The 14,355-nt window shown below is 44.6% G+C and overlaps 1 protein-coding gene across 4 annotated transcripts in view; it reads right to left on the bottom strand.

The window, feature by feature from the left end:
- The window catches only part of ADAM19 (ADAM metallopeptidase domain 19), an 82,864-nt gene that overhangs the window by 20,276 nt on the left and 48,233 nt on the right, over positions 1-14,355 (bottom strand). For 3 of the 4 annotated variants that reach the window (XM_037799509.1, XM_037799508.1, XM_037799512.1), the window contains 5 exons: positions 11,711-11,782; positions 7,318-7,484; positions 5,346-5,430; positions 4,011-4,150; positions 2,116-2,293 (listed from right to left, as the gene is read on the bottom strand). In XM_037799509.1, the coding sequence (XP_037655437.1) occupies positions 2,116-2,293; positions 4,011-4,150; positions 5,346-5,430; positions 7,318-7,484; positions 11,711-11,782 (642 nt within the window). The remainder of the gene's footprint in view (positions 1-2,115; positions 2,294-4,010; positions 4,151-5,345; positions 5,431-7,317; positions 7,485-11,710; positions 11,783-14,355) is intronic. The other variant, XM_037799511.1, reaches the window with a different exon arrangement.

The raw sequence follows: 14,355 nt of genomic DNA, 5'->3' as shown, positions 1-14,355 counted from the left end.
CCCTTGTCATCATGTATGCTCCTAAAACGTGATTTGCACTGCAATTTGCTTTCTGTGGCCCTTTCTACTGAACATTCAGATTGGTTTTCAGAACTTAGCAATGTCAACCGTGTATCAGTGCATACCCAGAGACCCTGTCCTCTTCTGCTGCCCTCCATGTCCTCTGCACCCCCAGATCCAACTGCCCCATGAACAGAGGCCACCTGGAGCAAGGGTGTGCTGGAACAATCTCTGAACGCAGTTTATGTCAACTCCTGGGGCCTGTTTCCTAAGACTCCTCTCTCCTTCTGCTGTTATTCCTAACCCCTCCCTGGACTGAACCTTCCCAGAACAGAAGGCTTCTAGGCTTTCCTTGCTCTCCTCTCTTCCTTCCCAGCCCACAGGTCCTGATTTGCTGACATGGAGCACGTGATTTTAAAAAGATGAAGAGATGCCTGGTAGCCCTGAGGTCCTTACCACACTCCCACTATTCTCAGGCTGATCGTAAGCCCTTTCTTGACAATGTGCCAGGCTCCATGCACATCTCCATCACAGCTTCGTGAGGCAGTATTATCCCCTTTTGCAGATGGGAAGACTGCAGCTCAGACAAATCATACCTTGGCCAAGGCACACTCCTGGCAAGTGGGGGAGCCAAATTCAAGCCACGTCTGCCTAAGGCCATGTCAGTCATAACCGTCCCATGATGTGTCCACCTGTCTCCCCTAAGAGAAGGAACAGGGACGCTTTCCTCCCATTAATCTCCTACCATCCTTCCCTGGACTCTGGGGCTCCTGGCGGAGGAGTGTCTCCCTCCTTCTAACATACTCTTTCTTCCCACTTCAAGGTATAGGCTCCTCCTTTATCTGGAAGGAGCCTCCTGTCCGCTAGCTCCGTGCTAACTCCTAAGTCAGCCTTCAGGTAGCAGGTCAGAGGTCACACTCTCACCCAAGTAGGGCCGCTCCCCTCACATCACATGTGTTCACAGCACCATGTAATCTGCCCCTCCTAGCATCTACCATGGATTTTATTTCTATACTTTTGCAATTCTTTGGTCAATGTGTGTTTTCCCTACTAGACTGTAAGCTGCATAAAGACAAGAGCTGTATCTATTTTTGTTCTCCGGCCTATTGCCAGCACCCAACACAGTACCCCATGCTCAGAAAATATCTGTTGAATGAACAGCTGCTCTAAATATACGCCAACTGGCTGAGTCCTCTTGCAGGCTGCTCCCCAACCCCCCGACCCCTCCATGCTCCTTCCTTCCTGAAGCGTCTGGGCTGATTTCTCTGGACTCACGGTGGGGGTAGGGTGAGGTGGGCTGGTGCCATAGTTAACTAGTTATTTTTATTCTCAAAGTTAAAAAAAAAAAAAAATCAAACCATAGAGAAGTTAATAAAATCAAATAGTCTTTTTCCACATTTACAGATCCTCAATCCCACCCCCAAATTTAACTGTTACTCATCTATTCCTCCCCTAAGTTGTTATGCACATGTTAACATCTTTCAAAAAACAGGGATGAAACTATCCAGTTCTGCTTTTTGCAGAATATGCATCTGTTAAAAATGACTGAGCTACGCCATGTGCCCCCCCCACCCTCACTATGAAGACCAGAAGGAAGGAAAGAACTTATACACAAACGTTCTGTTCCTTCTTCCTCATAGCCCTTTTGAGATTTGACAGCACTTCCTACATCCCCTTTCAATCATCTCTACTCCAGACTAAACAGCTGAGCTTGTTATTTTAAGCGTCCTCATAAGGCCCTGGTTCGGGTCCATATATCCACTGTGTGGCCTTCAGAAAAAATTCAGTGCAGCTGGAGGTCACCTATGGCTCCACTGGGAAGAGGCCACCAACATACCACAGGACTGCAGTTCTTGGTTAGACCCAGACATTCACAGAAAGAAGTCCACTGTGATCTTGGACCCAGCAGGGCCAAGACCAACTGGGACAGGCTGCAGAAACAGTCCATATTTAAGGCTTACTCTCTACACCCTATTTTTGATGGTGTCTTTGAGAAAACCATGTATAGGAAATGCCTGCAACTTCAGAAGCGTTCCACTGAAGCACTCTATTTTGACCTTCAGCTCTGAAACCAATACACACCCCCACCCCACTACCATCCTCATGACCCCTTACCTCTTCCTCCCCACAGTCACACTCCTCCCCATCTTCCAGGTACCCGTTCCCACACCTCCGGCCTCCATAAAGCGTCCTGGTGTCTGGCATGTTGGAGAGACACATCCCACCGCCTGACTGCAGATACCTGTCCAGCTCCCTCCGGTTGCATCCATTGAACACTTTGGGAAAGGGATGCCTGGCAGAGAACAAGGTTGAAATCAGGTGGGAGTCTGGGTGTTAAGCAACCAAATCATCTGTCAATCTTGTTACCCATCAGGGCAATTCACCTGTATTTGAGCCTCCATAGTTCCGTGCACACACATTCCGCCCCCTTAGAACATTCACGATACATTAACTTGGATTTCTTTCATCCTTAATGATGAAATATTAACCATGCCAGAAATTTGTTTTTCACTCTTCATAGAGGAAATATTTGAAAATGAGAAGCAGCAATTTCTGCTCTTTCCTTGAGGAGCTTGCAATAAGAAAAGGGTCATGAGTGTTGCAACCGATCTTTTGAGCCTTAGAGCTAATGCATAAAAGACCTGCCAACCCCAAGCTTTCCTGAAGCTGATATTAGATAGGTATTTTTTTAGGTCAGAGCACTAGCCAAAAAGGCCAAGGTTATGGGTTTAATTTCTTCATGGGCCAGTGACCTGTTCTCTGCTGAAAGGATTCAAATTGTACTCTGAACTCAACCAGCCATTCATGCTCTTTATCACGAAAGACTATGATAGGTCCTGGATCCCGCTATTTGGGGGAAAAAGTCAAAAGTCATATATTCCCTTGATGATGGGTCAGTACCCCCATTTTTGTTTAAAAGGAAGAATTATCCAGATCAAATTCTTTAAGCTAATTAAAGGTCAAACATCGGAGCGTTTCCTTCAGTTGTCAGGTATGTTACAAGTAATTTGTTCAGATAATTGTTAAATTATTAAAATTTGTAAATAATTTACAACAAATTGGAGTAGCCTTTAATATAACTTCTACACACTTGTCTTCAGATATGCTTTTTAGACTGGGAGAGAAGGGTGAACTCAGAGAGATTTGGGGATGATCCATGAAGTCATATCCTGCATGTAAACATCATCCGTTGTGTATCACAGCCAAGAAATGACTGAAAGACACTGGACAACGGATTGCCAAGAAAGCTGCATTTCCTCTTGGAAATACGGAAACACCGTTTTCTAAAAACCACAAGCAGGCCCTGATGCTTGGGGATGTGGGGGGTGGAGGTGGGACACAAGCTCCCATTGTGACATCTCCAAAGAGTGGCTCAGGTCCTGGAAGAACCCAATGCTTCGTGCTGAGTCCAGACATTGAAAGATAAGTCCTTGTAAGAAACTCGAGAATTCTCCTTCAAAGGCCCTGGTTTAAAAAATCCCTCATGACCACATAAAGATGCAGGTTCTTTATCTTTATTCCTAGTGGTAAATACACCATGTAAACTCCCTGAGCATTCTTCGAAGTGTTTGGATATTCCCCTTCCTTCTCCTTGTTTTGGAGGCTACATCAGACCTTTCAGTCAAGCCTGAGATGTAACAGCACTTATCAAGCTCCCTTGGAGTGAAGGGACTAAGGGTTGTGGCTGTTATCTGTTATTGGTCTTCAACCAAAACTCATGAAGTAAATAAGACAAAGGGACAGGCCAAATGTATAGCTAAAGACCCTAAGAGAGAAATTAAGCATATCTAGACCTGCTAGAAACCTAGCAGTCATTTCCACAGACATGCCTCCTTTGTTCTCTTCCAATTTCTTCATTTAAAAAATCATTTTTCCCCCCAAGACTGGCACCAGAAACAAAACAGAGGCTCCCTGGGACCAGCTGTGAGGAACACTTGGGCCCCACTGCTCATGCTTGCTCTGCCTTCCTCCCCATCCCCACCCCTCCCAGCACCTTCTGTTTGACTCACCCAGTGGCAGCTGCCATGATGCACCCCCCATCAGCCGCGCTGGCCGAGCAGCAATCCGCAGAATCGTGGCTCATGCCAAAGTTGTGGCCCATTTCGTGGGCCATGGTGGCAGCCACGCCAATGGCATTCTCTGAGTGGTCCTGCTCAGGGAGAGAGTTCGGGTCAAGGGTAGAGCTCTGGCCTCCCGCCCGCATCCCAGCCTTTTCCTTAGCCAAGCCTTGCTGCTCTCCATTGATTCCACTGTCACTGAGCAAATGGACACTCCATACATGCTTCAACAAGTCAAAATCCACTGACATCATTAGGAAGTCAAATGTTTACAAGTCTTGTGTTTCCTCAGTTCCTGGAGGTTAGAGACCACATCTGACTCAGTGATGAATTTTCAGATAAATAAATGCTTTCTGAATAAAGGAAAGAGGAGGATTTTCTCCATCCTTCCTCTTAACATACATGTCTCCAAGATTTAAGGGGGTTGACTTAGGAAATACCACCTTGAATCAAACCCAGGTTGCACTTGGCCCAGGGTTTTCTGAGAGACACCGTGAGATAGATCCATACCAGGCACAGCCCCTGGCATGCTGCCTGACACTTAATCATAAGAAACAAAAGCTAAAGAAATAAAAAAACAGCAGAACAGACACAGTAAAATGATTTATTAAACTCCATGTGCATTTCTCACACTATTTCATTGAACTCTCATTCTAATCCTAAGATTATAAATGGTAAGAGTATTATCTCTATGTTACAATTGAGGAAACTCATTAACCTGCCCAAAGTCAAACAGCTGCTCCTATTCGACCCCAATCAGGGATCCCTGTGCTTTTAGCTTCTCTGCTCCATTTATCAATAAGTACTGGCAAGAAGGCTTCCTTGATATCTACTTCAAAAGTTAGAAGTGAATGCTTCAAACAGCTTCACAAAAGTCAGAGAGAATTTCAAAAGACAGTAATTCCCTAACCATGACCTTGAGGCTCTTGTTTCATAAGGACATTCATAACAATGCAAAACCCAGAATAAAACCATTTATCTCTATTATCTCACCATTCCCCAGCTTCTGGTTTGGAACATACAAGGGATCTAATGATATATTAAAGTAATCGCTTCATGGGTCTCCCGAGCTTGAAAATTGGGAATAGACTACAATAAATGAAAATTCAGCCCTGGACACCTCTGTCTATTAGAATTTAATGGCTTCATTTAAAGCAGTAGCCCTATTTCATGTCAAAGCCTTTTTCTACAATAATGAATATCAAATTATTTTCTAAAAAATGACCTCCTGCCTCATGAGGCAGTTTCATCTCCTTCTGCAGTACCAACATGTCGGCTGAGACTCACCATGTTGACTCCTCCCGACTGGTACACGGAGCACATGGCCATGAGGGGGGCCAGGCCAATGGTGGTCCCATGGAAGGACATGCCCCTGCAGGAGGGAAGGAGAGGTTGACTCAGATGGAGGCTGACAGGGCCGCTCCCAACGTCCAAGGGGGCAAGTGGCCATCACAGTGCTCTTTGGTCCAGCTGATATTCCCAGATTACTCTCAAGGGAAGGGACCCCGTTTCCAGGCCAACTGGACAACTTCCAGGTCACCACACCTCTCACTTCCTCTCACCTACTCCCACACTGCTCCAGAGAAACAGAGAGAGAGAGAGAAAGGTCACTGGTTCCCACCATATGCCCATAGCTCCAGTCCCTGGAAGGAAATGGGCAGGGCTTGAGAAACTGCATCCCATTCCTGCTGGACAGGAAAAGGCCTGAGGGAGGGTTGATGGGAGGTGCAAGTTCTGATGCTGAAGTGAATCATGCCCTCTTCCGCCACTGCCAGAGTCCTATGCCAGGACGCTTGGCTCTGGGGCGTGTGTACAGGGGAAGGGGTGGATTGGGGAGGCAGCTGTGGGGCCGATGCTTCATCTCCACATCCCTCTGTGGCCAAGGAAACAGATGCGCCCCATCAAGAACCGCACAAAGTGCAGCCGGTACGAGGATGAGATGTTTCTGCTTTTGTTTTGCAATTGTGACCCTAATCTGCCAACAGTCAGCTACATTCCCTGGTTTAATGTATCTCCCTCTCTGCAGTATGCATCCAGGGTAGGAGAGAAGGAATAAATAAAATACCGGTGTTATCGTGCACCCCTCAGATACATAATTTACATAACGAATGTATATGGAAATTCATTACATGGTACGTTTGTAGTCCCATGTTTGTCTTCTTACCTAGACTTTATCTGCAAGAGCTTATTTATTTAGGAATCACTAGAATCTGGCATAGAATTGAACATATAGTGAGTGCTCGATGAATGCTGAATTCAAGGCAGATTTATCTTGAGAGAAACAATGTACAATGGAATATGCAAAATACATGCAAATTTATACACCACCCTTATGATTATTTTATTTACTTAGACACAGCCTGGGGAAGTCCTGCTGGTTCAGACCTTGCCAAAGCAAGACACCATGCTTCTGTGAGCTCAGGCCAAAAGTTTAGTAATCAAAGGCTCTTCCAAGGTGAATATGCCACCATGAAGTAACCATTTACAATCCTAGTTTCTGGTACAGTTATTTTCCTTAGTTCCTTTTAAAAGGTAAACAAAGGTTTAAATGACCATTGACTCAGAGATATATTTAAGGGACAGAAGAAAAATGGTTTTATTATATATGTGCCTTTTGTTGTAACTCTCTCAAAATACCTTTGGAAGTCAACGTTAATAAATATCAAATATTCATTCTAAGGAGATCGTTGTGTGCCACCATGACCCCCCAGGAGTGCCTGTTTTTTTCTTTCCAGGACTAAGAAAAGCCAACACAATCCCTCCCCAGTGTCGCACTCCTCCAAACACACAACTCCTGCCCTCTCTGCCATCTCAGAACCTGACCCTGAGCCCCTAGAAACGAGGCGAAGGATGACTCACAGAACCCCCTCTTGTACCTGCACTGGGAGGACAGCTCAGGTCCTAGAAAAAAGTGCCTAGATCAAGATGAGCCACTTAAGTTGCTTCAAAGCAGCTTGTGAACAACAGTCATTTCCCAAATACATACCCAATTATTTCAGACACTCGACCAAATATGTGTAGCTCTAATTTTCTCACGTAATTGCAAACACTTCTTGGGATTATGACTCTTCAGCTTTTAAATGTTTTCTGGGGTGTGCTGGGTCAGAGCACATGTCTGAGAAATATTTGATTTACTAGACTAGAGAGTCAGGATGGCCTTCTACAACCAACCCTGCCCACTAGGGAAAGAAAATGGCAAACTGAGCACATGCACTGTAAGCAGAGGCCAATGCAAAGCAGATGGGGAAAGGCTAGTTACGTGATTAACTGTGCGTTGTCATGTTTCTTCTGGGTGAGCAGCTTGCGCCTCCAGCTAAGAAACGACCAGAGGGTAGAGTACGGATTCTCGGAAACTTCACACATATTCCCATGAGTCCACACTTCCAAGCCCACGAGGGCAATCCGGATGTTCAAGGATCGGTAAAACTGAAAGCACATACAGAACAGCCACAACATGTCAACACCACCTTAGATTGATAAGCCCTGTCCTAGCCTAAGAGCTCAGGGCATAGATACCAGATTTCTCATCTCCATATGTTTTCAAGGGGAGGAACAAGAGCTATTCACATTTCTCAGAAAGGGAAAATCCTGAGAGAGATGCACAATATTCTCCCAGCATCCTGGTGCAGAACTGGGGTTATTTAGCTTAGGGAAGAGAAGACTGAGATAAGAAATAAAGTTGTCTTTAAATATTAAAGGGCTAACACCTAGAAAAAAGATCATTGTCATTCTGCCTGGTCCTGAAGTAGGGTTTAGGTCAACAGGTTAAACAGACTGGAGGACAAATCTCATTTTAAAATAGGAAAAAAGCCTCTCCCAAAAAGGCTGCTCATCAGAAACCTCAGAGCTAAACTTTGCTGTCTTCTATAATAAGTATCCTTGGCTGGCTGGCTGCTACAATTTTCTCTCCCTGTTTCTTTAGGTGGTTCTTATTTTTTTATATGTATCTAAACACGTCTCTTGTGTATGGATTCTTAGAATCAACTTTGAGATACAATTTACATACCATAAAATTCACCCATTTTACATGTGCAGCTCAGTATTTTCCAGTAAATTTACTGAGTTAGAAAACCATCAACATAATCCAATTTTAGAATCTTTTCACCACATCAGGGTAACTCCCTGTCTGTTTACAGTCATTCTCCATTTTCAACCCCAACCCCAGAAAACCACTAGTCTATTTTCTGTCTCTACAGATTTGACTTTTCTGGACATTTTCTGTAAATGAAACCACATAGTATGTGTTCTTTTGTGTCTGGCTTTTCGTTTAACATGTTTTTGAGACTCCTCGACGTTATAGCATATATCAGTATTTCATTCCTTTCTATTGCTGAACAATATTCTATTGTATGGAAACACCAAATTTTTATATATGGATATTTTATTGTAAGATCTCTCCCCCTCATTTTGGAAGTAAATGGGTATAAATAACATACAAGTGAATGGACAGTCTTACTCTTAAAGTTTCATTCCCCATCACTGAAGGTATGGGGTCTTGTCAAGGGCACCATAAACAGGCTTCAAGCAATGGACTGACAAAACTCCTAGATAATTTTCAGGGCTCTTTACAACCCAGAGATCCTGAAATTCTATAGACAAGACCTGACTCCTGGGCTCCTTAACACTAGAGCTATATCTAACATTTAGGCCATGGTGTCTATTGTCTCACGTATATTAATAGGAGAGTTTTTCTTTAAAGTTAAGCCACTGGAAGGCATGGGTACCAGCGATTCGTTGACTGGTCTACCCTAGAAACTACTGAGGCAGTGAACTAATAAGCATAGATCACATGAGCAGGAGATACCATTTTAATACATATTTGGCAGTTACTGCCCCAGCTAAAAAGAATAACCATAGCACTTTCTATGTACTGAGCACTGAGGCTTAGAGAAGTCAAGCAACTTGCCCAAAGTCTCAGCAGGAAGACAGTGGAGCCAAATTAAAGCCCAGACTATCTACCTCAGAGCCCACTCATGACCCTCCCCTCTGAAGTGCTGGGGTATTTATAGGTCCAGCCAAAATCAACTGGCCCCAACTGGCCCCAAGAAGTTGTGATTTAAGATGGGCTTCAGTCTGAGCGAAATGCCGGTGTATTTAAAAGGAAACTCTCATTTTCCTGTTTTGTTTCAGGTCAAACGGAAATTTTAAATTACAGAAAATAGAGCGTTTGAATTCCAACTTGAACTTGCCTCATTAGCAAGCTTTTTAAGGAGGTCAACTTGGCTTTTTCACAGTTAAGGGAAAACATTTTGGATTGAGTTCATGATTCAGCAAATTGGTGTAGTTCATTCCAGTTTAGTTCAACAAGAGTTCAGTTCCAGTTGCTGGGTCAGCAAGCCACAGAGTTATTTCCCTCACCACAGAGGGGAATAACTACTATTAGCTGCTGGGGAGAGACAAACCAGCGAGGCTTGTGGCTTCAGGTAAGGACCAGAGCTGGCAGGTAAGGATCATTGGCTTCCTTGATTTTATCACCCAGATCAGCTGGAAAGTTCAAAAAGGGGAGACCCAGCCAAGTCCCCCACCTGCTGGGTCTCGAGAACAATAGATGTCACTTGGGTAGTCCCAGTACAGCCCGCGGGGAAACAAACTTTCCTTGTTTTCCCAGATGTTCAGGGTGTTTGGATTGCAGGATCATTCAAATTGCTACTACTGAGTGACTTGAAAGCTGGAGAGAGGTGCTAGAATGAGGTCCCTGTGTGGATTGGACTGGTTCCCTGGAGTCCTTCCTTCTAGGAAATGCCAGCATTTGACTTTCACCTGCCACTGATCTGTGTTTCCAGAGTCATCTAAGGCAGAACAAAAACCTGGGGCATAGAACTTCCCATCTGATGACTTCAGAACTCTTTACCAAAATTTCTGATTGATCCCTTAAAAATATTTAAATTCCCTTCTTGGTCCTTCAGTGTTTAAAAAAATTGACTTCCCCTTTAATCTGTCATTCATGAATCCCTAGTAGGCCCAAGACAAGCTTCACAAATTCTACAAATGCCCTGAAATTGTACAATAAAGTTTATAAGAGTCTCAAAGAGACCTGTGACCCCCAAAATGTCTCTTTTTAAAACTATACACTACCAGTGTCAAGAGGCTACCACCATTCTAGGTTTTCTAGAAGAAATACTTCTGCCTTTTGCTCCCCAACAAATACCGTCTTTCTATATATACAATGTATTTCCAAGTCTCAGACCAGCCTGTTCTAGTAAAATTCAAGAGTCTGGATATTTCCTAAAAGCATGTTGGAAAAGGGCCTGACCTAAGGAAGTTAACATATCTGCCCAGTCTTCCTAAAAGGGAAGAAATCATCTTAGGACTGTTTTACAGACGGAGACCTTATAGACCAGCCCAAAATAACCCATTTCCTTGATAAAATCAAGGAAGCTGATGAAAAACAGAGGGACAAGAGAGGCATCAGCCAGTTCTGGTCCTTACCTGAAGCCACAAGCCTTGCTGATTTGACTCCCCCTGGCAGCTAATATTTTAAGGCTATGGTACCTTCCTCAATTCCCTCCTAAGCCAGAGAATCCTTTGCTTTAAACCTGGAAGGAACCTTACAGGCTTTTACATTGGGCTCCTCCATGTCCTTGGTTCCTTAGGAGCCACTGTAGGGCTGAAGGGAAGAGGTCAGAAGGCCACAGTTCTGGGTCTTCACCCTTGCTTCGGCTTACAGCAGTATATTTACTTCTGACTTTTAGATTAGACATTGGCATAAGAAATCATTTTATAGAATTCCTCCAGAAAAGAAAAAAGAAAGAAAGAAAGAAAAGAAAGCCATTATTTTAGGCCAATCCCTCTCTTTTATAGAATAAAAAAAAAAAAAAAAAAAAAAATCCACCAAACTGTATAACCCAAAGAAAATGAGTTACTCGCCTAAGGTCACATAGCTCAGGGCTCTGACATGACCAGGAGTATCTGGCATTGCTCTTTCCCTCTCAAAAACGGATATGACTCCCGGGGAGGAATGTAGACCTGGCATCGTGGGACGGAGAACATCTTCTCGACCAAAAGTGGGATGTGAAAGGAAATGAAATAAGCTTCAGTGGCAGAGAGATTCCAAAACGAGCCGAGAGGTCACTCTGGTGGGCACTCTTACGCACACTTTAGACAACCCTTTTTAGGTTCTAAAGAATTGGGGTAGCTGGTGGTGGATACCTGAAACTATCAAACTACAACCCAGAACCCATGAATCTCGAAGACAGTTGTATAAAAATGTAGCTTATGAGGGGTGACAATGGGATTGGGAAAGCCATAAGGACCACACTCCACTTTGTCTAGTTTATGGATGGATGAGTAGAAAAATAGGGGAAGGAAACAAACAGACAAAGGTACCCAGTGTTCTTTTTTACTTCAATTGCTCTTTTTCACTCTAATTATTATTCTTGTTATTTCTGTGTGTGTGCTAATGAAGGTGTCAGGGATTGATTTAGGTGATGAATGTACAAGTATGTAATGGTACTGTAAACAATCGAAAGTACGATTTGTTTTGTATGACTGCGTGGTATGTGAATATATCTCAATAAAATGATGATTAAAAAAAAAAAAAAACGGGCTGGGGCATCCGATCAAGCAGAGAGCTCAGGTGCCATGTAATCTCTTGTCTTGTGGCTTCTCTGAGGTGCTGGCATCTTTCCCACAAAGTACACACCTGGTCTCACCTTATCAACATAATTGGCGATCTCCATGAGCTTGTGTTTGGTGGCATCCTGGTCTCGTCGATTCTTCTGAAACTACATGAGACAAGCAGAACAAGCTGAGAAGCCAGAACTCTCCCAGGACCCCTGCTGTATCCCATTCCTTGTCTTCGAATTAGCTCTTATTTTCTTGTCTTCTATGTCAGTCTTTTTATTCAACAGTCTCACTCCAGTGTCAGCTCCTGGAGGAGAGAACCTGGGGCTCATCCATCTCTGGATCACCAGCTCCTAGCCCGGAGCTGGGCACAGAGAAGGCATGCAATAATTGTGTAGTGAATAGAAGTGTCTTTCTGCAGCCCTTGAAGTAAATCTTGTTTTCCTATCTTCCAAACAACAAGACCTCCTGCAAAATCCCACTGGGGCTTAGCTGAGGGACTGATCGGATGCCTGCCTTGGTCGTCACTCCAACACGAAATCACCATCACATAGACCCCTGGAAGCCATCCTGCATGTGCTCATCAACATTGGTCAAATCAATGTGTGCAAGGCATTGTGCTTGGCATGGGGTAGGATGCAAAGAAGTGTGAGACCCTGACCCTAGCCTAGAGAAGCTTCAGTGAAAACAGAGAGGACCAGAAACAACAAGGGCAGGTCCTATTTTTAAGGAGGATACAATTGAAATGGGCTGAGAAAACCTGCACAGAAATATAAACACAACAGAAGGCTGTGTGAATGACACACACCAGGTACTGGCAATAAGGACCCAGACCTCTGTAGGGATGGCAGTAGGCTTCATCTCGCACGCTGCTCAGATCGACTGGCAGGTGAGATGCTGAGACTGCACCAGGGCTGAGCAAGCAGGAGTGCTGTGCTCAATTAGAAATGTCAGCCATGGGTACCAGGAAGAGGACATTACATGATGACTGCCTCACATCTGTCATTCCTGCCTCAAAAGGAGAGATCTCTTCCAGCTGCAAGGATGAAGGAAAACTTCCTAGCAAAAAGGTGAAGTGTGCTACGACTGAAAAAAAAGAAGTGCTATGACTGTAAGTTAAACTTGCAAATAATGGGTCCTCTGTGCTGCCACTGTTATTTGGTCCAAGTACCAATTTGATTTACACTGAGTATGCACTACATAAGTTATTACAATACCAAACCTTCACCTTCTTCCTCCACCCCATCCCACAGGAATATCCAAGCAAAACACAAAAAGAAAGGCAAATCAAACACCCTGGGATATTTGTTTGAATGGGGGTGTTCCCCAGCCCCCATACAGAGAAGAAATCCACCATTTTCCAGTTTCCCATGGCTTTTGGACTTTCCCAGGTTTCTTCAAAACTATCACTTATCAGAAGAAAAATCTCTTAAAATCTCACTTTCACCACTATTTCTACATTAAATTCAATGTAAGACCCTGTGACTTTCCGGTCTCCCCATTTCTAAATTGGTCCCACGGCACAGAAAGCATTCCAGCATTCCCATTCATCTAGTAAATATTTATTAGAACCTCAGGGTCAGATTTTAATGTCTTTCAAATATATTAATCCTATCTTCAAACAACTGCCTGGTAATGACCACCATAGATTGAGGTGTGCGTCATGTCCAGGATAAAGCAGGAGTCGGCAAACTTCTGTAAAGGGCCAGACAGTAGCTCTTATAGGCTTTGTGGGCCATACTGTCTGTCACTACTCAACTTGGCTGGCTGTCCCTGTCACTACTCAGCTTGGCCATTGTAGCTGGAAAGCAGCCATGGATAACACATAAACCAACGGGTGTGGCTGTTCCATAAAAACAGGTGGTGGCCACGGTTTACCAAACCCTGGTCTAAAGAAAGGAATATCTTAACCCTTTATTTTCAGGAAGTAAAACACAGTGCATCACCTGTCCTACCTACCTACCCCCCCATTCTGTGCATATTATTAAAGTCTTTAGCATGCCTGGTTTTCAGCTATCCTGTTCCCTCCTACAACAGCCCACCTTGATCTTTTTTTTTTTTTTTTTTGCTTGGATTCCTGGTTTCAACTGAAGAGTGAATGGCTGAGAACCACCCCAGGAGCTCCCCCTAGGCCCAGGGAGTAAGGAGCTGCCTGATGCCCCCTCCCTCCACCCCCACCGCCACCCCACTCCTGCCGCGACATTGCGTCAAGCTTCCCCGTGTCGCTACTCCCTGCTCAGAGCCTGCAGGAGAAGCCTGTCCTGACTCAGAACTAGGTTGCAAATCACAGATAAGGCAGCCCTCCCCTTCCCTGCCTTCCCAATCTCTCAGATTAACTAATTGTCAGAAGTCCATTTCGGCCTGCAGAGGATGAGAAGTCAAGGGAAGAGGGAGTGTGGGAGAGGTCGTGGTGGGGGGTTTCCTGAGCCCGTGAAGCCAGCCTGGCCTATTCTATCTCCCCCACCCCCTCACATGAATCATTCAAACCCTTAGGCTGAGGATGCCCAGGACCCTGAGGACCCAGCACATTCCCTTATCAACTGTGGCCCCATCAATCACAGCCCTGTCCTGTCAGCTAGTGCCGAGGGTGCTCTCCTCTATAACGGGAAGACAGGCGAGGGCTGCTTGGCTCTAGGAGACCCCACAGTTCTGGGGGTACCTTGAGCAGACACTTCTCCTGAGGGTTTGCTATGACTCTGGCAGTAAGGAAACGGACATCGCTGAATCCCTGCCC

This window comes from Choloepus didactylus, chromosome 11, assembly GCF_015220235.1.
Source record: "Choloepus didactylus isolate mChoDid1 chromosome 11, mChoDid1.pri, whole genome shotgun sequence".
Classification (NCBI taxonomy): Eukaryota; Metazoa; Chordata; class Mammalia; order Pilosa; family Megalonychidae; genus Choloepus; species Choloepus didactylus.
The sequence above is the reverse complement of the archived record's forward strand: the minus strand, read 5'-3'. Positions and strand labels throughout refer to the sequence as shown.